The 27,184-nt window shown below is 42.2% G+C and overlaps 1 protein-coding gene across 5 annotated transcripts in view; it reads left to right on the forward strand.

The window, feature by feature from the left end:
- LOC148027703 (uncharacterized) overlaps positions 1–23,760 on the forward strand; it is a 151,840-nt gene extending 128,080 nt beyond the window's left edge. For 3 of the 5 annotated variants that reach the window (XM_087689405.1, XM_087689408.1, XM_087689409.1), the window contains 8 exons: positions 6,566–6,745; positions 21,301–21,423; positions 21,533–21,616; positions 21,712–21,896; positions 21,978–22,116; positions 22,779–22,838; positions 22,915–23,016; positions 23,100–23,760. In XM_087689405.1, the coding sequence (XP_087545531.1) occupies positions 6,566–6,745; positions 21,301–21,423; positions 21,533–21,616; positions 21,712–21,896; positions 21,978–22,116; positions 22,779–22,838; positions 22,915–23,016; positions 23,100–23,213 (987 nt within the window). In that variant the 3' untranslated portion in view covers positions 23,214–23,760. The remainder of the gene's footprint in view (positions 1–6,565; positions 6,746–21,300; positions 21,424–21,532; positions 21,617–21,711; positions 21,897–21,977; positions 22,117–22,778; positions 22,839–22,914; positions 23,017–23,099) is intronic. The other 2 variants (XM_087689406.1, XM_087689407.1) reach the window with 2 other exon arrangements.
- The last annotated feature ends 3,424 nt before the right edge of the window (positions 23,761–27,184 follow it).

Here is a 27,184-nt window from a genome sequence, read left to right on the forward strand (position 1 = left end):
CTAGTACCCTACAAGTAACGGAAAACACGCCCAACTTCTTGCCAATGTGACATGCATGGATGATGCATATATCTTTTGAGGACTGAAACTGCAAACTATATGTCGGGCATGGTGTTGCATAGGTAGATAAGGCATCCAAGTGTGTTGGACAATGTGTGTGTATGACAAACAAGTCATTGTCATCATGCAATGACAACTTCAGTCCAAGTTCCATTGGTGTACTCGTTGGCTTGTAATCCTGTAAGCCAAACCTCTCAAGAAGTTTACCAATTTATCTTGATTGTGATAAACCAATGCCTCTAGCATCATGAATGAACTGCAAATCCAAGTAATAGTGCAAATATCCCAAATCTGACATCTCAAAAGGTTGCCGTAAATTTTGTTTGAATTCTGAAATCTGATCAGCATGTATTCCTCTAAGCAAAAGGTCATCGACATATAGACAAATGATCAGCATGGGTGATCCCTCTTTACATATGTAAAGAGTAGACTCTGATGAGCTGCTTATGAACCCTTGGCTGAGGAAAAAGGCATCAATCTTTGCGTACCAAGCTCAAGGAGCTTATTTGAAGTCATATAAAGGCTTTTTTTAGCTTACAAACCAAGTGTTCCGATCCCTCAAGTGCAAAATCAATGGGCTGCTATATATATACTTCTTCACGAAGTTCCCCATGTAAAAATCAGTCTTTATATCTAGCTGATGCATGGTCCATCCATAATGGGCAGCCAAGGCAACCATAGACCTGATGGTAATCATTCCGGAGGTAGGAGCAAATGTCTCCTCATAGTCAATGCCTTTCTTCTGTGGATAGCCCTTGGCTACAAGCCTGGCTTTATATTTGTCAATGGATCCATCTGCATTCCTTTTCAGCTTGTAGACTCATTTTGTTTCAATAGCTTTCTTCCCAATAGGGAAAGACACTAAATCCCATGTTTGATTCTTAATGATGGAATCAAACTGAACTTGCATAGATCATAGATGATTCATGAGTCATAAATTATAATTCATTTGTTGCCTTAAGTTTTGAAAATGGAGTCTTAATTGTGTTAAGCTGTCTTAAGTTTCAACCATTAAGTCTTGACTCTTCAATCTTCACTCGTGAGTTGTGACATGTGTAATGAATCATGATTTCAGTCATATGACATGGACTGAAAAGTTTTGTATGAAATTTGGGTACATGTTGTTGTAGGCATTGATATATTTACATACCCACATAATACTGTATTTATTTTAGTGTACAATCCAAAACACCGTTTCCCCGTTTCCAAAATTTGGCCGAAACTCCGATTTTTCCTGTTTCTATTTCCCCCGTTTTCGAAACTCCCTCGTATTATGATCCAAATGACTACCTTTCATAGTTATAAATACCATCTAGGCATTTGTCTAGCCTCCTAACTGTGTACAAGCTCTTGCTGAATTTCAGATTCAGTACTTTGCTGAATATTCTGATCAGCCATGGGCTGATTTTCTGCATTATCCAGTGGAGCAGCTAGCTGAACATTAAGTTCACTTGCTGAAACTCTAGCTGAATCACCAAATGAAAGGGACAGTAGCCCCTCAAATACATCACTGGCAGCTTGATGTGTGTCTAAACCAACAGCGGATAATTCTGATTTTTCATCGAAAGCTACATCCTTATTGACAAATACCTTTTTAGAGATAGGATCATATAATCTATATCATTTGCTCTGACTGCAGTACCCTATAAAAATGCATTTGACAGCCTTGTCATTGAAATTTTTTCTAAGTACTTTGGAAATGTAAGTATATGCAAGACACCCGAAAGTACAAAAGTGCCCAATAGATGGTTTCCGGCTGTTCCAAGCCTCAAAAGGCGATAATTCTTAATGCTTTGGTGAGGCATCTATTCAAAACAGAGCAAGCACACATAATTGCTTCCATCGAAAAACTGTATTGCAAGCTCTTTGCTTTTAGTATACATTTGGCAATCTGCATGAGTGACCGGTTTTTTCTCTCTGCAACCACATTTTACTGTGGAGTATAAGCAGCAATGTACTGATGAACAATGCCTTTCTGCTTCAAGAAACAATTCAGCATAGAGGACATGTATTGCCCCCGTCCGTTCGAACAAAGAGTCTTCACCTTGTAGCCAGATTGGTTTTCAACAAGTGCTAGAAAAGCAGAAAATCCATCATATACTTTTGACTTTTTCACTAAAGAGTAGACCCAGCCAAATTGAGTAAAGTCATTAATAAAAGTCACAAAATAGTAACAGCCATCCAATGACTTTGTGTGCATAGGGCCACATACATTTGAGTGCACTATCTGTAACCTGACTGTGGCTCTAAAAGCAACATCACGGGGAAAGAAAAACTAATGCATTTTTCCCAAAATACATGCCTAGTATAAATGCTCAGGAGGTCTCTATAAGAGAGGTAATCCATCAAGCATGTGTATACGTTGTAAAAGCATCAAGTTGCCATAGTTTACATGCCCCATGCAAGTATGCTATAACTCCGTCTGTAACATAGGAGTAAGAGTGGACACTAATAGGCCGATGGATCAATTGAAAGAGCATCCAACTCATATAACCCATGACATAGAGTGCCAGTCAAGACCAAAGTCATGTATTTGTTATCTCTCACCATGCATTTGTTATCATCAAAGGTAGCTTGTAAAACACATCGTACCAAAGGAGAGATAGATAACAAATTCTTCTTTATACCTGGTACAAAAAGGCATCCTGTAGGTGGAGAATAGAGCCATCAATGTTTGTGAGCACAATCTCCCCAATACCTCTAAGAGGGTTTGATAAGTGTCCAAAACTGTCTAACATAGGCACATAAAATAAAGGGAATAAATATGGGGTAAGAAACCTCTCGTACGGAGAGTAAAAAGTGCCGGTGTCCTACTGGAGATCACGGACACTCCTCTATGAGCGTAGGCGTGAGTAAAACTCAACACATTTTGGTGGCCAATCACTAGCAGATGAGACATTCATTTTTCTCAAAGGAGAATAAGAGAACCTCCATACGGCTTTGGATGTATGGAAACTTTTTCGACGAGCCTTTGGTCATTGTGTTAACGTAGCCAAATTGTCCTTCATTAGTTGTATTGAACTGGATCTTTAGTCTTTGCAATGGCAAGGGATGGCAATCCCCTGTGGAAATGTCATGCGGCATTTGGGTTACCCCCTGGGCGTCAATGTTCAGCCCATGTAGTTGTTGCGATGGGTTTCTTTGAAATTGGAGGCGAAGTTTTTGTGCTTGAAATCCCAGGCTTGGCTTTTCTTTGTTTACCTTAAACTGACATAGTCCATTATGCTTCCACACTCACATATTTTTTGCTGCCTTTGGCTTGGATTGCTTCCAGCTTGAGGGTTCTTACTGGGCACATTGGCTTTATGGTATGGAAGAAGAATACTTTATATGCAAGTATTTTGTGAATCTTTTGGAGCCATGCTTGCACTCTTAAATTAACAGTATGGGTGGTGGGGCTATTTAAGATGCATATACTCGTAACTCGCATGGTTGGTCTTTGGTGGTCTCTCTTTTGTGCCGTGTGCATTGACCAACATCCTCGGGTCTTTGTTGCCCAGCTCTTTTTAGAAGAGTGGGACGTGGTTCATGGTAACACAACCATTCGTGGTTTGTGGTGGCGAGTTTTTAATGTGCATGCCTCCTTTTCCTCATCCTCTTCCTTTGTACTCGCCTAGCTCATGTGCTTGTGGAAGTTGGTCCTTCACAAGGCCGAGTGGTGCCCTGCAAGGAATTGTTTGGTCGTTAACTCTTTTGAGATGGAATTTTTGGCAGTGTCCAAGCTGATTTTTTGGGATGGGAAGGAAGAGGCTCGCCCTAAACCTGGCATGGCTAGGCTTATCTTTGTTTTTGATGCCACTGTAGTGACTCGCCGGGGGTTGATGTCTTTCAACATTGCAAGGAGGTTTTTTCGCATTCCTCAAGGTTACACAGACTTGTGGGACCATCTTTTGACGACATTGCAGCCTAGAGATCCCTTCCCTACCCTTGTTCTTGATCGACCTTGGCAAGATTGGGACCTTGTAGGTTGACTCTAGCTGGAAAAGGTTTCGGCTAATCAAGTATACCATCTTGTAATTAAGGACCACCATTGGCTAGTCACCAATGCCAATAATGTTTGGGGCATGCACAAATCTCGGCATTGGTGGTATCATAGTCAAACAACATGTGCACATATTGCTTATGCCTAGCTTTTACCCGTGCTATTTGGGTTCAAATCCTTGTAAGGGAACCTTGAAATCAACCTTCCTTCTTGCCAAGGGTAGTAAATCACTTGATTAAGCACTAATTGTAGCAAGCATACAATTCACATAAGCTGAAATACAAATGTTGCCGGTCCATCTTGGGCATTGGACACCTAGTTGTCCCAAGAAATTGGCACCCCTTATGGTATTACTTGAACTTCTATTAGAATAGGATGAAGCACTGTGAGATTTGGTTCCAATCTCCTTCAATTTCCAATGCTACTTGCTGTCGAAAATAACTAGCAAGGCTTCAATTTGATTTGCCCCTTGATTGAATAGGGGATTCTAATTGACCCTTGGCTTGGTCAAAATGAGCCCAAATCCAATTGGGATGGTTGGCTTCTTGAAATCCATGGCAATTTAGGTGTTGTAAGCCTTCAATCTTTTGGCATTGGACTCGAGGTGGTTGATAAACCCTAGTTTTGCTATAAATTAGGGTTTACAACAACAAAAACAAAACTACTTTTCATTAGGGCTTGGAAATGGCCAATATGTATTGAGAGATTTCTTTAGATGAGAGAGGAAGATGAGGAGAGAGAAATCTCTGAATTCGATTGCAAGAAAGTGCTCAAATTTTCTTAAATGATTGCAGTCCGTCATCAATAGGAGCTCGATATGCAGTTGCCTGCCCTTGTGGGCCCCAAAATTGCTGTAATCTGTGTGTAGACGGCCTATAGCGGCTTGCCACCTGCCTCCAATGGTCTCCTGATCAATTGATGGCAGCTCTTTGACAGCCTTCAATGGTTGGGCTGATCACCAATGGTTGGGAAAATTGTGGCTGTAGCTCTTTTTCTTCCTCTCAAATGAAACCAGCCTTCCTCCTCGGTAAGGGTGGTAAATCATGTGATTAAGCACTAATTACAGCAAGCATAAAATTCATATAAATTGAAATGCAAATGTCATCAATCAATCTTGGACATTGGACATTCAATTGGCCCCAAAAATTGGTGCCTGTTGCGGTATTTCTTTAGCTCTAATTAGAATTGGATGAAGCACACTAAGATTTAGCTCCATTTTCCTTCAGTTTCCAATGCTAATTGCTGTCAAAAATGACTAGTATGGCTTCAATTTGATTTGCCCCTTGATCTAATAGGGGATTGGCCTCTAATTGACCCTTGGGTTGGTCAAAATGAACCCCCAAATCCAATTGGGGTGGTTGGCTTCTTGAAATATCTTGAAATTCCTTGGATTCCACTTGTTGATTCCAAGTTCTAAGACTTCAATTTCTTGGCATGGGACCTGAGGTTTGTGATAAGTTCTAATTTCTACTATAAATTAGGGTATATAACAACAAAAACATGGCAGCTCTTCACCATGGCTTGAAAATGACTGAAATCTATTCAAGGATTTCTTGTAAAGGAGAGAGAACCTGAGTTACTACAAGAAGGATAGTGTATGAACTTGACCAAAAACTAAACAGAAGACACAATCCCTATGGTTCCAGAAGAAAAACAAGTGAAATGAATGAGGTGCCCCATGAACTTCGGGTACCTATAAACCGTAAAGGATGAATCATAAGGATGATATCTGATTCTCCAGAGTCTAATCTTTTAGGGTCAAATTGGCACTCATGTCTTGATTGATATTAACACAGCACTCAGCTACCAATGGTCATCTGGGCAGTTTACTGAAAAACAAAGTTAATGTCTGGATTTGCTCATGCCTTAGTTATTATACACTTACAACCTTGTATTTATCTTGTTTGATGAAAAGTAAATGATTTGGGGGACTGCCTCATATGTGAAGTAGGAGCAATGTACCTGCTCAGTCAAGTGGTGAGCTCATTGATGTCTTGGTGGATATATGATTGTAACTTGTGATTAGTGTACCAATAGTGATGTAACATTTGACCTAAAATCAAGACCCCGTGGATTCATACCTGTTTTGGATGATATGGGATTGTAACATGTCACGGTCTTGCCACGGAAGTAGCAACAGCAATCTGGAAACTTCTGTCTTAACAAACTCATAGAACTATAGAAGAGAGGTAACTTAAATTTCTCGAGTGGGAAGTGTTCAGCTGTAAAGGAGGCTCAACAGTTGAATGTTTTTACAACATTGTCCAAACATATTTCAATATATGGAAGCTTTCTTTGTACTGCTGGTATTCTGTAGTGAATTGAGGTGTACAAATCTGTACGAAGATAATTATGAGTTGTTTAATGTCTTACCAACAAGATCTTAGTGATCAAAGTGTCTTAAGATGTGGGAGCTTCATATCTATTGCAAGTTTTCGACCATGCTGTGTTTGGTATGTTAGTATATTTAAGAAAATCAGCATGATGGGTTCTTATAATAGTCTGTGTTGGAAATGCTGACAGGATGTTGTTTGCGACAATGAGTTTGAGAAAATTTTGCTGTCAGAGGTCATACCACCAGAAGAATTAGGTGTGACTTTTAATCATGTTGGAGCTCTTGACAATGTAAAAGAAGCTTTGCGTGAACTTGTAATGCTACCTTTGCAACGTCCTGAGTTATTCACCAAAGGTCAATTAAGCAAGGTGAGCCATCAACGTTTATGAGGGGTGTTCTTTTGGTTTTCAGCACTAGTTTAAGAAGTTCCATGTTCTTTTGTTTGTGGTTCTCTTATTGACATCTGGGACCTGTTCATCATTTGGTTTAGACTCTTTTACAGTGAAGGAGAGCATCCTTACATGCAGCCCAATTCCCTCTAGTTCAGTCTATCCCATTACTCAAGGCTATCATGATTCTTGAATTTTTGGGTTTCTTCCATGCGAATTAGAATGAGCAATCATACCTGACAACAATGTGGATGATGTCTCATGGACCTCAAGTTCAAGCCTGTCTCAGGATGACAGATTATCAGCTAATCTTACTATTCCAGCTGAGAATTGCACACTGATAGCCAGTCTTGCAGACATTCAGAAGACTGCCCCTGCGAGTGGCGCTTAGGATAATGGAGTAGCTTGTAAGGTGTAGGCTATGCATCTTTGCACTCTGGTGGGTTCCTTGCTACAAACTGCTGTGAACAGATCTGAGATATGCCGTTTTTCTCGTGATTGCATTCAAACGCAATAAAATGTGGATAGGTGTCCTCCTGCAGCCCATACATGAGATTCCCAATTGCCGCCTGACTTTGATGCTTGAGGAGCATGAGGAGATATGCTAGTGCTGAGAAAACACAGAATGTATGAACATGCCTAAAGCACAATAACTCAGACAAAAACACAAAGCACAAAATGCAAAATATGAAAAAGAGTAGAATCTGATAAATGACTTTCGTGGGAGTGGGCCAAGGGAGATGATGTATGTCATCCATCGGAGACAGTTCTCAAGTGCAGTAACCACTAGTTGGAGGAGAGGATGATGTAGAAAAGTGCTGAAACCTCAAAATGACCTGCTACAGTCAGGTGTCACCTGGAACAGCAAAATCATAGGTTGGTATTGATGGTGATAGGGGCTCAAGGAGCTGGTAACACCAGGGCAGATTGCATGGCAGCTGCTGGAGGAGATGGTGTAGACACCACCAATGGAGGAGAGGATGATGTAGAAAAGCGCTTAAACCTCAAAATGACCTGTCATAGTTAGGTGTCAGTTGGAACAGCAAAACCACAGGCTAGTGTTGACGGTGATAGGGGCTGGAGGAGCTGGTGACACCAAGGTAGATTGTGCGGCAGCTGCTGGAGAAGATGTGGAGAAAAAAGTATAGAAGCATGAAAACTCCACTAGATCAGGCCCGTAAATTGAAATGGCTAGTAAATGATGAGATAAACTAAGAATGAGCTGGAGAAGGTGAGAGAATACATATGAGAGAATTCCCACATGGGAAAATGGCAAAGCTAATTGCTGCCCAGTCAAATCTGTGATTGGAGTTGTGGCCTGCTGTCCAAGGAGCACAAGAATGCTGTCGCTTGATTCAAGTTGCTGTTGCCTGGTGTATCTGCTGCATTAAATGCAGTTGCCTGGTTCTTGGGCCCTCTTGGCAGCTGTTGCCTACCTCCAATGGCTGTTTTCGGTGCAGAAAACTGACCCATAGTTGCTCGTTCCTATCTCTCAGCTGAATGAACTGAAAACAGCCTCCACCGTCCCAAAAGACGTTGTTCTTAGTTGCATGGGTATTTGTGCCAAGTGGTATCCTTTTAATCCCAAATTTGTCCCCAACCTTTGTTGACCCTTAGACTCGCATTAATTAGTTAATTAATTAATTCGTAGTCCCTAGTGTCACCATTGACACTTAATGACCAAACAATTGTCCTAGGGTCAAAAGTGACACCAGTTGACAATCAGATCCCAATTGGCATAACTTTTCACAACTTTTTCCTTTGACACCGATTGCATCCTTAGGATCTTTGGCCATCAACCATGAAATAATTGCCATGTGCATCATTTGTGCTTCGCAATCTTGCACATTTGATTATTAAGTTAATCAAATGTTAGTAGCAAGATTAACGCATATCAAAAATTTCACGTCCTTGTGACACACAACGGAAGAAGGAATAGAAACACAAAGAGAGAAAAAGAAAGAAAGAAAGAAGAAAGAAATATATATTAATATCTACATAAGGCCAATGTGGCGTATGAGACAAAATCGAGAGTACATCCATGTCTAATGTCATCTCATAAGTAAGGTAAAGATAACATTACAAATAAGTGGGTGGCCTATGAAACAATAGTGAAAACAACTATACGGTGGGGACTATACTAGGGTTGAACCATGTGTAGTGATGTTCCATCAATAGAAAAGAAAAGGAAAGGAAAGGAGAACGAGATCTAATAGAGCCATGCACAAAAAGTGTGGTGGAGACTATGGGCTGTAGTTGATCTCAAGAATCTGCACATGATCTCAGCTATTATGCGGTCCCTAGCTACTTCACTGATATGCCTGGTGGTGAGTCTTCGGTGTCTCGTGATAATGTCTCTGATCTGACTGTGGTGTGGCCTTCTCAGACGTGGTCTTGGTAGACGGGGTTGTCGTGCTCGACGAAGGGAAATGGTTCTATCTAATGTGACTCCATGGCGTGGCTTGTAAGGTGTCTGGCGGGGTGGCTCTGTCTCTGCTAGACTGGTAGTGCCAGTAGGGTCGGCTTTGTAGAAGAAGTCTGCCAGTGCTCTCTATGTGTGTCCTTCTGGATGAGCTAGCCTCCTGTTTTGTAGTAGTGCAGTTCGGCGCCTCTTGAGCTCCAGGAGGAAAAGACCTAGGCATCTCTGGTCCTCGTACTCCATGACGCAACGAAGAGGTCCAAATCTATCACGGAAGTGGCAATGGTACCATCCTTGTATGCCATAGTATATTGTGCATCTGCATATATAGTGCTCCTCTGTTTCAGGCTCTCGACCACAAAGCTGGCAAGTCCTATCCTCTACTAGGGTATTTGTCCATCTGCTTGTCTCCATTTGAAGTCTATGTAATGATAGCAACCCGTACGCTATGGGAGAGATGAATGTCCATATATGCTGGCCAAATAGTGAAACCATCATCAAAGAGACAATATAAATGACTCCTGTAGAACTCCATCCTCGATCCTAGAGGGAGTGGTGGATGGATCCATGTTCTTGTTGTTTCGATCCTCAAGATACCAGCTTTGATCACCTGGTTCAGCTCTGATCGGCTGAGAGAAAGTGTAGGGCAGTCAAGGCTATAATCCAAAGGTGGAAGACGGTCAATATCTAAACCATGTAGGCTCATCCAACTAGCCATCGGTGAAAACGAGCAGTTATTCTCGCCTCCTGCTGCTAATTGTCTAGATGAGGTTAGTGCCAATCTAGAGTATCTATGGCGTGGAAGTTTCCATAGTCTGTGCCAAAGGGTCACTACCTTGAAGAGTGCCTCATTAACTATAGGTGTTGCCCCTAACTGTGCTCTGACAATGGGATGTGGGGTGGAGGGCTTACTCCTAATCATGCATGCTATCATCATGATCAATAGCCTTTCCATGCTATCCCAACCATCATAATAATCCCTCTCTACTCCAATCTGATCAGTGAGTGGGCTAAGACGTCTGTGGTACAAGTTGCAACCCCATACCTCTTCTGCATATAGTAATGTAGGTGTGACTAGGGTGTCAAACAACCAAAGTTTGGTGCGGGGCTCCTGGAACTGTATGTGAGCACATTGACTCTCGAGTGCCCCTAGTGCTACGTATCCACGTGCTAGACATGCCTCTAATGCCCCTCTCAATGAAAAACGTAAGCCAGAGAAGGTGACTCCCAAATACACATATTCTCTCACATGCTCCAGTATGTCTTTCCCAAATGTAAACTGGTACATAGATCTAGTCACCCATGCTATTGAAGTATTGAAATCCATGGTTTTGGTCTTCCCAAGGTTCACAATGAGCTCTTTGTCTCTACAGAAGATGTGCAAAGCATTTAGATGGCACTGCGATTCCTCCGGTGAGTCTGAAATGAGAACAAAATCATCTGCATACAGTAGCATTAGTATTAGCACCCCTGCCAAGCTCCAACTCCTCCTCCTCGGTCTATGTAATCAGACACTTCATCTATGTATAGTCCAAATAATGTGAGTGAAAGTAGGCATCCTTGTTTCACTCCTATGGTACTGTCAATCCTCTCTGATAGCCCCCCAGGTGCTCCTACATGACCTGTCACTGCCTCATATAATGCATAGACACCCCATCGTATACCCTTTGGTGCTCCAATGTCCTGCAATCTCTACATGATGCGTGCACGAGGCATTGCATCAAAAGCTTTGCGAAAGTCTACAAAGCAACAATAGATCCTCTTGTCTCCGGCTCGACGCTCCTCAATAATGGCTCTAAGTGTGAGAATGTGGTCTAGCATGGTATATCCTTGTTTGAAACGTGCCTGTCCTTGTGCTCTCGTGCCTTGCATTTCAGCCCATTCACTGAGTTCATGCTCCAATATAGATCTGCATATCTTGGCCAAAGCATGACCGATCATGATAGTCTTGTAGTTGCTAGGAATTAGGGGATCACCACTTTTAAATAGCGGGATTATAGTATTGTTTAACCAACTCATAGGGAAACCTTCGCATACTACTCTATTGAACATATGTGCTAATGTGGGTGCTAATATGTCACAAGCATGTGAGAAATTTTCTGCTACTAGTCCATCCTCATCTTGTGCCCTCCCATTTGTAATTTATAAATTGCATCTCTAACTATTTTCCATGTGAAGAAAGACCACCGTGTTGACCTACAAGCTTGTGGGGGCTGCATAGGTGGCTGTCGTGGCAGGTCATATAGTTGTCTCCCATAGTCAAGCCAAGCATCTGGTGATGTAATCTGTATGGGGGGTTGCCTTTTATGAAACATCTTCCATGGGCTCTTGCTATCCCGCCCCAAAAATAGCTGATATATCTCTGCTTCTGCTTTCACTAAGTAGTCTCGTTTCTTCTTTCGCACCAGTCGTTTGAAGAACGCCTTTTCTTGGCAATGTGTCTGAGTGTCTAGCTCCACTTCTCTCTGTAAGCGAGGTCGAGTGACTCTACACTCATCATCATACCAACTATTTTGGGGAGCAGTAGATCGTGTGGGTCTACCTCGGGGCAAGGTGTGTGGGAATGCATACATGGCTGATCTATGTATGGCCTTTGCTAAATCCCTTGTACATTCTTCCAACGATCTACTCAAATCCAAATCATGTAAACTGATCTGCACAGAACCACTGTAGATGTGTGGGGTGTCTTCTATAAAGTAGTATTTGGGATGTCTAGAGAGGCATGGTGTTTCAGTTTCATATGTACACAAGAGAGCATGAATGTCAAATAGCATGATGTGCTGCTGTGCCAATTGGGCTCTTAGATATCTTAAAGTTTTGGATGTCTGGTATCAATGCTGGTAAGCCATCAAGTAGTCCACAGTACTTGCCCCTCCTTTGTGATTCCAGCATGTCAAATTGTCAGATCCTGGTCATTGTGGTAGACCATTAAAGATGGCTAGTCTGTGTGCACTTTCCAAAGTCAATAGGTGTGTCCCATAGGTACTCACTTCTTTATCCTGGGCTTTCTTGCATAGGCCTATTTCATCTACATCGATCTCTTTGAACATGGCATTATCATGTATATAAAGGTCACTCTGTCTATCTCCAGTGTATGCATTGAAATTACCTACTAATAATATGTCCCCAATGCTAGCATATCTCATGATATCCTCATAAAGTACATCAAAGGGAGATCCATCACGTGTGGCATAGGTAGAATTTGCACGAGGAAAGTAGCATATTGCGATGAATATATCCCGTGGTCTTCCTGCATGTATCCGAATCCATAAATATCGTGCATCATCATCTCTTTTCATTACTTGCACTATCCCTTTGAGGTCTTCCTGGTATAGTATGGCCACACCTCTAGAACCCCTAGTGCTTCCTAGTTTTCTAACTGCTGGATGAAATGCACTTTTCCACTTGTATCTCCACACGTCTGGTAGTCGGCTACCTTTATGTCTGGTAGTAACCAGCATCCAAGCGTAGGGCTGCATTACAGTGCCATATTGACATCCGAAGTGTTTCATAGGCCTCGTATCATCATGAAGTCCTTTTGTCAGTGATGATGACTCGTCCATCTCTATAAACAGCCCACTTTCCCTCTTTGCGAGCCTTCAATACCTTGGGCATGTGTTCTCTGTGATGCGCTATTTGTGTTGGGGTACTGTCCTCATCCAAATAAATCTTCTCGCCCTTGAGGGCTCTCCTCTTGGAGAGGAAGGCCTTTTTTTTCTCTGTCCCCAAAGCGAAGAATTAGAGCCTTGGACTTAGAGTCCTCTTTCCCCACTCTCCAAGCAGTGACGATAGATACGTCTGAAGCCCCAATTTTGTCAACAAGTGTCTTAGCATCTTCCTGTGAGCTGCTCTTCTCCTCCCATCCTACTACCCGTACGTGTAAAACCCTAGCCCATCTCCTAGCCTCTTCTTCCAAGGTAGCATTCATTACTTCAATCTTGTTCACGGATGTTCCCTCATTCTTTTTACCACCTCAATCCATGGGTTGGCTTCTTCTATGTACTTTTGTGTTGTCTTTGCCACTTTTGCCCGTCAGTGAACCTCCCTTTCACATGCCTTCAAAGCCTCTTTCTCTTTTTGTAGTTCTTCTTGCACGTTCATTTCTTTTTTCTTAAATGTATTCAATTCTTTCTCCAGTTCTAAGATTTCAGATTTGTAGGCATCTACCACTTTCAGCATTTGAATTTTCAGCATGTGCATTTCGGACAGCATTTGTGCCTATAAGTCATTCTTAATCTTTATCTACATGTCTTGCGTTTCTGCACTCTGATTTACTATCAGTTCGGCTTTGACCTGCTCTCGTATTTCTCTCTCCAATTCTTGTCTCATAATTCGTAGTTCTGAACGAATCATGAGATGAATTTCTTCGTATTTATTTTCATTCATGGTGGGTGAGGTATTTCCATGCCTGTCAAATGCTAGGGAGATGGTCCAATCATGGACCCTACGGCCATACGTCTTGTACAGTGTGTTCTTAAAAGGGGTGTTGAAGATTGCTTCCATGGACGGTTGTGTTAGTTCTTGATCAGATTCGTCTCCCAGATATTCATTTTCCATTGTTTGATACTTGCATTTGTCTACATTATTCATCTCTCACACACTCTGTGTGCAAAGGCACTCAGCTTGTACTTTGTACTGCCAAAATCAGAGCAAATTCTGTGATTCTTGCAAATTTCCTGACCTTGCAGAGTAGCTCCTTCGGGTTAGCACTCACGCTAGTCTTGCCAGACTACTGTCACTGCCGTTGCTCCCACCAGAGTGCTGCCTCTTGTAGGACGGACATGACAATCACGTTAGCTCTCGTCACTCGTGCCAAACACGTCTATCACGCCAGCATCCCGTCACTCATGTCAGACATGTCTCGTCACCACCCTGTCTCGTCACCATCCCGTGACTCATGCCAACATCCCGTCTCGTCACCATTCCGTGACTCATTCCAGAGAGAGATGGGAGTCGGCGGACGCGATGAGAGTCGGACGTGAACGAGAGCGTGACTCATGTCATAGAGAGAGAGAGAGAGAGAGAGAGAGAGAGAGAGAGAGAGAGAGAGAGAGAGAGAGAGAGAGAGAGAGAGAGAGAGAGAGAGAGAGAGAGAGAGAGAGAGAGTAAGTATATTAACGTCTCTAAAAGGCCAATGTGGCCTATGAGACCAAAGCAATACATACAATGATGGTGTGTTTCGCATCTGGAACAAGAAAAAGATGAGCAACATGCCTATAAGATTGAAAAAAATGAAATAGTGTCCTATAAAAAGGGAAACATGTCAGTGATCTGAAAGTGAGAGTAGAGAAAGGAAAACTCTCCATCAATGATGTCTGTTCTCTAAGGAGGTGTATCTTTGCATGGCTGAGGCGTCTCGGCATCTATCTCCTGTGGCGCTCAATGATGGGCTTTAATTTGTTTGTGGTGTGGATGTCTAGGCCCTCGTCCGGGTGGACGTGGGCGCCTAGACCGGCTAAGTGCCACTGCTCTATCCAAAGGGACACCTACATAAGATGAGGTTCAATGATGATGTACTCCTGTAGGCTGTGTGGTAGTAGTAGTGATATTTGCCATACTCTGTCGTGTATCACTGAAAAAGTCAGTGATTGCTCTCTCTCTATGTGAGCCGAGCTGTGGGGGCCTCCTACTCCGTAGAATTGTTGCTTTGCGCCTTTGGAGCTCCAAGAGGAAGAATCCCAAGCATCTCTGATCCTCAAACTGCATGATCCGTCTCAGGGGTCCAAAACCCTCTCGAAATAGACAGTGGTATCTACCTCGTATGTCATAATGTACAATGCATCGGCAGATGTAGTGTTCCTCTGTCTCTGGCTCTCTGTCGCATAGTGGGCATATGCGTTCTTCTGTCTGTATACCTTCCCATGTGCCTGTCTCAATCCTCAAGTGCTGGGATGAGGTGCGGATCTGACCAATAGCTATGCGTAGTCCATGAGGCAACTGTGTGTCCATGTAATTGGGTCGGGTGATGAAACCATCCTCAGATACCTGAAGGAAGTGGGTTTGGTAGTGTGCCATCCTCATGCAATGGGGGGAGGGGGGTCGGATCCAGGTCTTCTCCGTATCTAACTTCAGTATGTCTGCTCTGATCACATGGTTTAAGTCAAGTGTAGGGCAATCCAGGCTATAGTCAAAGGGGGGTAGTCTGTCAATCTGCAGCCTATGTAGACTCATTCATGTACTCATCTGAGCATACCAACAATGTCTGTCACCATCTGCTGCTAGTTGTCTAGAAGAGGCCAGGGCTAGCCGTGGGTATCTATCTTGGGGGAGCTCCCATAGTCTATGTATGAAAGTCACTGCCTGGACCAAGGCCTCAGCCACCATGGGTGATGCTCCAAACTCAGCTCTGATAATCTCATGTGGGGTCAAGCTCTTCGCTCGTATCATACGTGAGATCATCATGACTAGTGGTCTTTCCATATGCTCCCACCCGTCATAGTTTTCCTTCTCTGGTCCATCCTAGTCTCCCAAAGGCTGTCTCCTTGTGTGAAAGAGACTCGGACCCCAAGTAGCTGCCCCATATAGGAGTGTGGGTGTAACCAAGGTATCAAAAAGCCATAGTTTGGTGCACGGCTCATGAAATTGTATGTGAGCACATTGCCTTTCCAATGCACCTACGGCTGCATATGCTTTTGCCAAACGAGCCTCTAATGTCTCTCTCCAAGAGAACTGTGGTCCCTTCAATGTGACCCCCAAATAGACATACTGCCTAACCATCTCCACTGGCTCTCCATCAAAAGTAAATTGGTGCTCAGCTCTTGTCACCCAAGCAGTTGAAGTGTTAAATACCATAACTTTAGTTTTTCCAAGGTTCACCTCAAGATCTCTATCTCTGCAAAAAGCTGATAATGCATCCAAGTGTCTATTTAGTCCCTCAGGTGAGTCAGATATAAGTGCAATATCATCGACATAAAACAATAATGGTATCAGCACTCTAGCTAGGCTGGCTCCGGCCCCACCAGTCCTATCCACATATTCTGAAATTTCATCTATATACTGCCCAAATAGTGTCGGTGAAAGTGAACAGCCTTGTTTCATCCCAATGGTGCTATTGACTGTATTTGAGATGCCCTCAGGTGTTCGTACTCTGCCTGTCACTATCTCATACAAGGCATAGATACTCCACTGTATCTCTAGAGGCACATCAATGTTTTGCATTCTTCTCATGAGTCTAGCACGTGGCACTGTGTCAAAGGCCTTGCGAAAGTCCACAAAACAACAATAGATCTTTTTCTTGAATGCCTTGCCTTCTTCGATGATTGCCCTCAATGTAAAGATATGGTCTAGAGTTGTATATCCCCTCCTGAAGCCAGCCTGGCCTTTTGATCTCAGGCCATGCATCTCGGCCCATTCACTCAATGCTTGTTCCATGATAGAGCCATATATCTTGGCCAGCATGTGTCCAATCATGATAGTTCCGTAGTTACTAGGTAGCGCGGGGTCTCCACTCTTAAGGAGCGGCACAATAATATGGTCTGACCAACAGGTTGGAAATTCTTCACAAACTGCCCTATTAAAGATGTGAGCCAGCGTTGGTGCCAAAATATCACAGGCATGTGCGAAGTGTTCAGCCACTAAACCATCATGATCTTGGACTTTTCCATTTTTCAGTTTTCATATGGCATTCCTCACTTTTTTTTCTGTGAAAAATCTGCAATTTGCTGGTCTTGAGGTTGAGGGGGTGGCATAGGCTCTTGGCCAAGAACATCATAGAGTGTGCAAGCATATCCATGCCAATCATCCGGTCTAGTAATTTGTACGGGTGGCTGGTTCTCATGCATCTTTTTCCATGCTCTCTTGCTGTCCTGCCCCAAGAACATGGAATACATTTCTATTTCTAGTCTACTCAGGTATTCCCGCTTCTTTTTGCGTACCAACTGTCTGAAGAGTGTTCGAGCATGCTTATGCGTACATATGCCAAGTGCCATCTCTCGCTGAAAACATACTCGCGTCTCTCTGCACTCATCATCATACCAGCCATTCTATGGGGCATTTACCTCGTGGAGGTTTATTTGACGGTGTAGTGTGTGGGAAAGCGTATGCTGCTGAAGTGTATATTATCTCGGCCAATTGTCCTGTAAACTCATCTAGAGAGGCCTGTGTGTCTAGCTCCCTCAATGCATCTCTCATAGTAGTGCTGTATATGTGTGAGGTCGCTTCCACAAAATCATAGCGTGGTAATTTTGGTATGTGTGGCTGTGCTTCGTGTATATGCCCATATTGCATCGTGAAAGCTAGAATAGCATGGTCTGCTGCTAATCCAATTGGTCTGTCTGAGATTTCAAAGCTTTTTATGTCAGGTAGCAAGTTGGGTGATCCAATCAAATAGTCCACTATGCTTGACCCTTTCTTGTTATTCCAACATGTGAAACCATTGGATCTTGGCCGCTGTGGCAGCCCGTTAAGGATGGCCAAACCATGTGCACTTCCCAATGCCAATTCGGGTGTTCCATATTCTGTTATCTCTCTATCTTGGGCTGATCTAACTCATCCCAGTTCATCTAATGCAATATCTCTGAACATCTCATCACTAGTGTCAAAGAAAGCAGATTGGTTGTTTCCTATTCGTGCATTAAAGTCTCCTGCTAGTAGAACATCCCCAATTCTCATGTATCTCATTATGTCCTCATATAGTGGTGTATATGGGGATGCCTCTTTAGGGGCAAACTTAGAGTATGCAGGGAGAAAATAGCATATGGCAAAGAGAGAGAGAGAGAGAGAGAGAGAGAGAGAGAGAGAGAGAAATGAAATGAAATGATAAATTAACATCTACAAAAGGCCAAAATGACCTATGAGACCATGAGCTACAATCATGTGTATGATGGTACAATTGTCTGGGCAAAATATGTAGCACAAAGCAAAATTAGAAAGGAGAGAGAGAGAGCACAAGTTTGCAAGAAAAGAAGAAACGAAATTTGGATTGAATATGGAAAGAATGCTGAATATAAGAAGAGGATTGATCAGTTTCTCACAGCCCGTAGCATCAGTGAGAGCACCAAAGTAGATTGATGATGAGGGCAACACTAGAGACAGAGGAGAAAACTGAAGTCTGAGTGTACACTTGCCAAGTGGAAGACAAAAGAATGTGTTTGCAGAAATCATGAAAATTGACGGATTGCAGTTTGGGGGAGGAGGCGCATCTTGTGTGGAGAGGAGCATGCCGCATCCTTCGCCATATAGCACCTAGCCTTGGGTGTATCTCATTTGGAGCTTTCTATTGGCAGGCAGTCAGCCAGGGACGTCACCTTTTGTATGAGGCCGGGATGCAGGACACGATATTCATAATCGAGGCAGGGTCGTGGGCAGTGGTCGGTCTTGAGGCACTTGTAGTGCATTGCTTCATAACAGGATGTATACTTCTCCCTTGCATAGACACATCCACAAAGCTCCATATTGTATCTTATGAAGTTGTAGGCTACATCCTTTCTACTTGCTTCTTGCCATTGGTTATACCCAGGCCAGTAGAAGAGGTATAAGAAAAGGCTACTAGCAAGACATGCATACAAACCAAGCTTCAGAGGATCATCTGACATACTGTCCAGCATTTGTGGGCATTAAGACTCTCTCTCTGTTGAGAATTTGGGTGATCATGAGCTTATCACATACAGATTGACTGCACGCAGGTTGAGAGCATCCAAGGATGCAAAATTGAGGTTGGCTAGCCACCCACAAGGGGGCCCAGGCAAGAGGGCATTGGAAAGAGCAACCTAGAGCAGCCTATTTGCTCCTCTAAAACCAATACGTTGTCAACAAAGCTCAGATCTTGCTTGTCCGAAATGACCTCTAGCAGGCAATAGCTGGACATAATTGCATCAATACGCTCTATGGCTTTGACATTTTGATTGGTCTTGCATTGCATATGATGCCATGAAGATTGCTGAGTTGCACCTACTACTACTACTGCTGGAAATTGCATAGGTGGGATTCAAACTAATGGGCTGTGAGAAGACCAGTTTGATTGGCCTCATCCTGTGACAGATTACTGAAGCAAAAGACAAGCCCTCAAATCCTTCATGGGGCATGAGAAGACCAGTTTGATTGGCCTCATCCTGTGACAGATTACTGAAGCAAAAGGCAAGTCCTCAAATCCTTCCTCCCCACACTGAGGGTCCTCTTAATTTTCTATTGCAGACTCCTAAAAATGTGTTCGACCAATATTAAAGGTCCGATTGCAATAAATGGTAATGCTAGTCCGACTGCACAGAAAAACTCGACTATTGAAGTAAATGCATAGAAATGTATGCTCAAATAGAGTTGCGTTCTCAGTCAAACCAAGTGAGAGACATATGAGACTCATGTCATGCCACATGTTACACGCAGACCAAGTATACTTGATGCTAGTTGGGATCCAAAGGAGGAGGGGTGGATGCATCGGTGGGTGTTTTCCTCTTTCATGATCACATACCTGCTAGGTTAGAGTATTTTATACAAAAAATTGCAAAATCTCTATGCAATGAAGACCAAGGGGAGAATCACTTTCCATACGTCACATTCAAAATGCAGTGCCTAATTCCTAGCACCATCATCAGCTTGCCAGCCTCCAGGCCATTTTCACAGCCTCAACAACTGCTCTGCTGCATTGGCAACCGCCCATGCTGCTGAACGTAACTGCTGCTGCTGCTATAAACACAGCCCTCTGCTGCCCACAACTGTGTTCCCATGCAATTGACTGTCCAGTGCCATCTTCCTCATCAGTGATCACCTGCTGCTGTTCTCATTAAGATGCAGTCCCTGCTGCTTGGGACCTAGACCCTACTGCCATGACTAGAGTCTTCAGCCTGCCATGCAGTCTCCCTTAGCAAATGCGACATTCTGCTGGCACAAAGTGCAGCATTTGCTGTACTTGAGCTGCCTGTCACTACTTACAGACAAAAGCATATCTCCTTCTGACCAGCATCTACATGTAGCAGTTCCCAATGGTCCTGTGCCGGCTGGCTGCTCTTCTTTGGATCCTACAAGTGATGACGCTACTTGCATGGCTAAAATCTTCAACCTGCCATGCAGTCTTCTCAGCAAATGCAACATTTGCTGGCCCAAAGTTCAGGATTTGGTGCACTTGAGCTGTCTGAGTTACCGTCACCTCTCCATGAGTTCCATGAGAGAACAATCTAAGGGATCTCATCCCGGCTGCATTGCTCCCAACTTCCAAGCCTGAGGACAGAAGCAAAGACAATGTTTCTAGGTCTCTCCTATGACACTGCATCTTGAACAAGCTATTGGAGTTATACTAACACCCAGCCAACTACCTGCTGCTGCCAAACTTCTCTGTGCTAAAAGCTAACGAAAAGTGTGATCTTTATTGGCCCAGTCTCCTCCAAAAATCTATGGGGATGAAAATTCTTTTGACTATACCATTGATGAGTGGCTATGGGGATCATCTAGGTCCTGCTCAGCAGGATTCTCCTCGCAACTCATGATGGCCATATTCCCAGCACTTTCCTCTAGAGAAAGAACTCTCTCAGTATTGCCCAACTACAATTTAGATATAGAGTGGAAAACAGGGTGTGGAAGAATAGCGGCCACAAGATCGAAAAAGGATTATAACATAAGTTTCTTTGTTATTTTGTATGCTCTGGAAACCCCTGGCTGTAATATCAATGTGTACAGGAAGGTAATTTCTGTATAATCTTTAGATTTACAGTGGGCATGTGAAGGCATTCTCTTTTTGTCTGAAACAATGATAGACATCACTTCTTTTTCATCTTATAGGGATATTCTTCCGTTTGGACCTCTGGGAATTCACTTTCAGGAACCTTAGAGTGTCGTTTTCACTTCTCTGTAACCTTGTAAGGATTCTCTGTTTGGACCACCAGGACTTTTTGAAGGTGTAGAGGACCCCAGAAACAGCCTACAACATTACTTGCATGCATGGCCTGAGATATTTTAAGTTTTTACTCCTAAAGCTATTGATCGACTTCCAAGAAGCTTTGGTACCATATTTGGTCTAAAGCATCTTTCAATCGATTATTAGCTTGTACGCTACCTTCTGGCGTAAATTTTCAGTGGAATGCCATGCCTACAGCAAACATACTTTATTTAAACCTTTACATCTTCACCGAGTATGTCAAGGTGTTTTATTTTTCATGAAAATGCGATTACCATCAGTTCTATGCAGCCTTGTAGGGGCCTTCTTCTATTTGGACCACCAGGAACTGGCAAGACAATGCTTGCAAAAGCTGTAGCTACAGAAGCAGGTGCTAACTTTATAAACATATCCCTTGCAACAATTGCTTCAAAGGTAAGCTTTCTTTCAATGCAGATTTTGTATGACAGTCATCAATTTTCTGTGATTTTCCCTTGGATAGCTGGATATGCAATGCCTATTCTGACAAGACATGTGGTTGCAGTGGTTTGGAGAAGCAGAGAAATATGTGAAAGCAGTCTTCACACTGGCAAGCAAAATTGCTCCATGTGTCATATTTGTAGATGAGGTGTGTGCAGAGATGAGTATTGTGTGTCTAGACTAGGAATGATTTTACTGCAATGCATTTACCAGTTTTACTTGGAATATTGTGCATATTAACAGGTGGACAGCATGCTTGGAAGGAGAGGAAAAGACACAGAGCATTCTGCAATGAGGAAACTTAAAAATGAGTTTATGATGGGCTGGGATGGACTCCGAACCAGAGAAAGAGAGAGAGTCCTTGTATTGGCAGCAACAAACAGACCCTTTGACTTGGATGAAGCTGTCATAAGAAGATTCCCTAGAAGGTCACACTTTTTCTTCGTTTGAAGTCAGTACATAGAACGTAGCTATCATATGATATATTCATTTGTGGTGTGGAATGACAGGATAATGGTTGAGCTTCCTGATGTCAAAAACCGGGCAAAGATTCTAAAAGTAATTCTTCACGATGAAGATCTGGAACCTGATTTCTGCTTTGAAGAATTAGCAACTGCTACAGATGGCTATTCGGGAAGTGATCTAAAGGCAAGAAGAAAATGTGTTATTGTTCCTGTTCATGTTACATTTTCAGCTAAAGCAATCTGTGAAGAAAAATAAACAGCTCTAAGGTATTTTGATTTTATGAATGACATAACTGTTGATTATGGCAGGTAAGACAAATGCTAATTTTCAAAGCGTTACATTACAATTTTGCTACAATGCAGAGAGGCTCTTTCTGTTTCTAAGAGTAGAGTTCCCTCCAATCATGTCTGCAGAGTACTAGGCTGTAAGCCATTGAATAAGTTTAGAACAATTTTGCTGACAATGCGGGGAGTCTCTTTGTTTGTTGGGACGATGGGCTTCCTAAAGGTTTTCAGATTGGGAATGCTCTCATGACGAGATAATTATTAAGAAAATGTGCACTATTTTTGACCTTCTGACTTTTTCAAAAGAAGCTACTTGCTGGAGGGAATGCTATTAAACGCACACCTGCATTCTCCGTGTTTGCTGGAACAATGAGCTCCCAAAGCCATGCGTTTTCAGATTATCAGAGTAGAAATCTAGGGGCATTTTAAAAGGAGTAATTTTGAACAAAACTCCTACACAATTTCTGAGTTCGTTAGTAGAATATATTTTTGAACCTGCTGTATATAATTTTCTGTAAGCACAAATTTCTCTTGAATACTTACAGCAAGTTTGTTTTGCAGAACCTTTGCACCACTGCTGCTTATCAACGCATCAAGGAAATACTGGAGCAGGAGAAGAAGGTACTACAATCACTTTTCTTTTCTTCAGGTACATGTCGTTCACTTCTAATTCTCTGCGAAAACCTTTTTGTTTCAGGAAAAGGATCAAGCAGTGGCTGATGGGAGGGAACCGCCTCTTGCGGGAACACCATACATACGGTCTCTAACCATGGCTGACATGAAACTTGCTATGGAAAAGGTGGGTTGAGTCCAGGTTGGCTGTTGTTGGAATGTCCATTGTGATAAGCTTACGTGTTCTGTGTGCATTTGTATCCTGAGCAGGTGCGGTCCAGTGTGGCCTCTGATGCAAGAAACATGCTTGAGCTTTTACGCTGGAATGACCAGTATGGAGAAGGTGGCACTCACAAGCCACCCGTGCTCACGTATTTCCTTTGACTGGTATGGAAAATGTTTATCCTTCTAAATTTTGTCTGTATAGACATTGCAGAAGTATGCAGGGCTCTCCTATGCCATCTTACTGTGATGAGCATTGCATTTTTGTATTGTAATATTCTTTGCAAAGAAGAGTATCCTTGTGCTATGCATGTACAATGTGAAGCCACTTGCTGAAGGCAAAGAAGGGATAGCTCTCATTTTATCATGATAGAGCTTGTACAAGAGGCCTCTGAACCAGAATAGAAGCGTAATGGCTGAGCAGTTGAGTTTGCACTATCTCAAGAATTGCGATCAGTTCTATGTGAACATGTGCAACAGATCAGTGTGGTTCCTTTCATAAGGGCAAATAACCCTGTAATGTATGACGAAGCAGGAGCAAGCAAATGGCTACGGGAGCACAAAAATTATGACCTTCAGGTAGTTGAATGCTTCTGTGATTTGTGGGTGTGTTTTCTGATACATGAGCACCATGCATGTTGTGTAGGTGCAGTGTACATTGTTGGAGGTCAGGATTGATCTTGAGTGAATCTAGCGGTCTTATTTTCCAGGCAGTGGTGTGTAACAACCATCCATACAACCGCCTCAGAAATACGTAGTCTAGGTCACAGTACACATAAAACCTAAACCTAAGGAAAGTGCTTGAATTACACAATCATCTTCATCAAGTGTATGGTAGAAACATGTGTATATTACGTTTGCGCAAGGTATGGAACTTGGTTTCTTATAAAATAAGATGGTTGCTTCTGTTTCTTTTCATGTTGCTGTAATGTTAACTGGAGCAAAATGACTTAAATGGTGCTGACTCCAGTGCATGCCAACTTCAAGATTCCTGCAAAGTACTAAAGCCTGATATGTATCTCATAGGCTTGTTTTGGGCACTCGGAATTCAATTCGAGCGTGGATAATCATGTGCCCTTCTGAGCTTTCAGACTAAAACATTTTAAGGCTGAATGATAAAGATGCCCTGTGATTCCACACGTCAATATCTTAACTAGGAGCAGAGTCTAGAGTCCTTTTGTCAGTAACACAGCAAACAAACTCTGTTGAGGGAGTTTGTAGCGAATTAGATCAGAGAAACAGGATGTGGGAATGGGTTCAGCAAAGTCAGTCAACTTAATTTTCTTCACGAATTATGTGATTAAAGCAAATGGGGCTGTTGTAACTACAAAGCTCACGTAGACCTTGCGCTCTGTTCAATATTTGAGTCTACTCAAAAACACCACTACCATGCACTTTGTACAGAAAATGCTATGTGGTGCCCGTTGAGGATCTGATATATTCCAACAACCATCCGTTTTTGGTAATGTGAGTATGTGTATTGAACCATGTCTTCCTGGTATGCACCATCCCTATTGAGCAAGCCCTCAGAGAAGGGACCCTTTCATAAAACAAGTTGGAATGTCCAGAATAGTACGCAAATTAATAAATAGTCATAAAACAAGTTGGAATGCCCAAGAGTGGTTATTTAACAAGGCTCTGTTTCTGGAAGGCTTTCGTCAGAATTTTGTACTTGGAAAAGACGAACAATCCATAGCAAGTAATTAAGCTTTTTGAAGACACCCCTAAAGAAGTTGGAGCCTTTTACTTGCGTGGAATAAAGGGAAAATTTGTCTGCCTTTGGTAAGTGGCAATCCTCAACCCAAGGGATAGTTAACCATGGAATATCACTCTTCTTCTAGGAATGACTTACAAGATGTCTGATTGTTGTGGACTAACCATGCTTGGCAACAAGGATAACTATTAAATGTATGAGAGAATTGCTTGCTTGATTGACTCTTAGGTGCCTTCACGTCGATTTCCAAAATTGGGCCCAACTATACTCTTATATCATAAAGAATAGAGAATGTTCCATCTTTTTTATAAGTTCCTCGTTTTTAAGTTTTGTGTAATATGATAACAAGATTGAATGCTTTCTTGACGTGGGAAAAGCATTTGATGTAATGCAATGTAAACACTAATATCAAGTGTAGTCTATACTATTGGATTGGAAGTGTCAAATGCATCATTGGTAAGGAGCTTCCTCCCAATGCAAATTGGATAAATTTGTTACTATTGCTCATTATGGCACATGCTCTTACAATGGTGCAATGATAAGATGGTTCTCGTCCCAAAAAATTACCCACTATTAACTCAAGTTAATTGGTATAAACTTAGAAAAAAATGCCAATAAATATGTTGATAGGAGGTTGGGTTGTGATATTCTCTTGTGAGGCTTGGGTTTTGAGTTCAGGTTTTCTTGTAGCTTACACTAGTATGGGTTGACAATAGTCCTTGGTAGAGGGATGGAAACACATTGGTTTTTTGCACGTCTTGTCCTCCAGCAAATAAAGAATAACCATATCCTCTAGCTTCAATTAATTCTACAGCCCAATCAATGTTGAACGAGTGTGAATTTAACTAAGGCTTCATGGTAAAGGGAAGGAGCCAATAGTGATTATGTGAAAAAGCTCTTTGGTAAAGGGAAGAAGTCAACAGTGATTGTGTGTGTTGGTATGTATGGCATTGGTAGATGATGTGAGGCGTTCAAATACCATGTTGGGTGACATGAACTAACTTGTAAATAGGTGTTATGGTGTTGAAGCAATTATTATGCTAACCTAGAGCAAGGCATTTTAAAGGGAGCCATGGATCTATTTGCTTTTCATACTTTTTAGCATGTTATAACTCCATTTTGTGGAATGGACGAGTGCTTCACAACACCTTGTAGACCTTCTTCCACTTCTTATTTTTGTGCTCTCAATGGCCTTCACACATGTTGCAACTCTTATATTCATCTATTTTCTCCTTAGGCATCTTGAGAATGTAGAAAAAGAGCTCTTGAACATAGGCATGGAACCATTAGGGTCAATAGAGAGGAATGTTGATATCATTACTAGCCATAGGAGTCATATGCTTGATATATAGCATGCTAAGAGAGTTTAGGCCAAGCATTGTGAATTAGTGATTGGAGACAGCATTCAGGTCATCCATTCTTGTTTGTGAGATTGGTTAATGGTATTGTGATCCTTACATCAAAGGGTACTTGCGAAGGTATACATGTAGATATAGTGACAATGTTGCTGCATAGACTCAACCTAGGCCATGATGTAAAGAGATTGGATATATGTTATGGCATGTATGTTGCAATGGATAACCAATATTATGATCCGACTTTCAAGATTCTTTAAAGTACAATTGAAAGTACATATGTCTACCATGTGAACCTTGCGTTATAGATTGTCGATAATTTTATGAAGTTAAGTAACTTGCCAAACATTTCTAGAGACATTGAACGTTGTGTAATGAAAGAGTAGATTGTTTGTTGTCAAGCATGGATGCTTTGTAGTATATTTGACACTTTTTTAGTAAACATGATTGTAAGAGCATGAAAATAATCTCAAGCCTATATGTTGGCATGCATTAAGAGGGGATGATATTGTTTGATCACGTCAGTGAATGCTTTCTCAGCACGTGTGCGTGTGTTGATGTGTCATCATATAGAAGGAACTTCATTTTCTTATTCAAGAGACATGACTCAAGTTTATTGTAGTCATTTGCACTACCTAGTTGATATGCATAATTGTGGCTTGTTGGAAGATGCTTACATGGCTTTGTGAAGCTTGGAAAAAAGAGGTGTTTTAACATGGAATGCCATGATTGAGAGAATTGGCCAAAGAAGAAATGTTTCAAGATGATAGAGATATTTCCAAGGAACACAGGAGCATGGTTTAAGCCAAATGAGATCGCATTTTCTTCTATAAATGTGGTCCACAATTGAGATGGTCTACTAAAATAAGGGCAATAGTGTTTTGTGATGAGGATGGAAGACTGAGTCTATCGTGTTTAAGCTAATAAATGTCAATGCACACTTTAGAGTGGTGGGAGGCTATGTGCCATATGTAGGGTGGGTGGTAAAGGTAGTGCTTGTACCCACCCTCTATGTGGTTGAAAAGGTTGGAGTAAATTTTTGTGGTATCTCCTCTTATAGTTCT

The sequence above is a fragment of the Lygodium microphyllum genome, chromosome 12 (assembly GCF_053477565.2).
Source record: "Lygodium microphyllum isolate KBCC chromosome 12, Lygodium_microphyllum_v1.1.10, whole genome shotgun sequence".
Classification (NCBI taxonomy): Eukaryota; Viridiplantae; Streptophyta; class Polypodiopsida; order Schizaeales; family Lygodiaceae; genus Lygodium; species Lygodium microphyllum.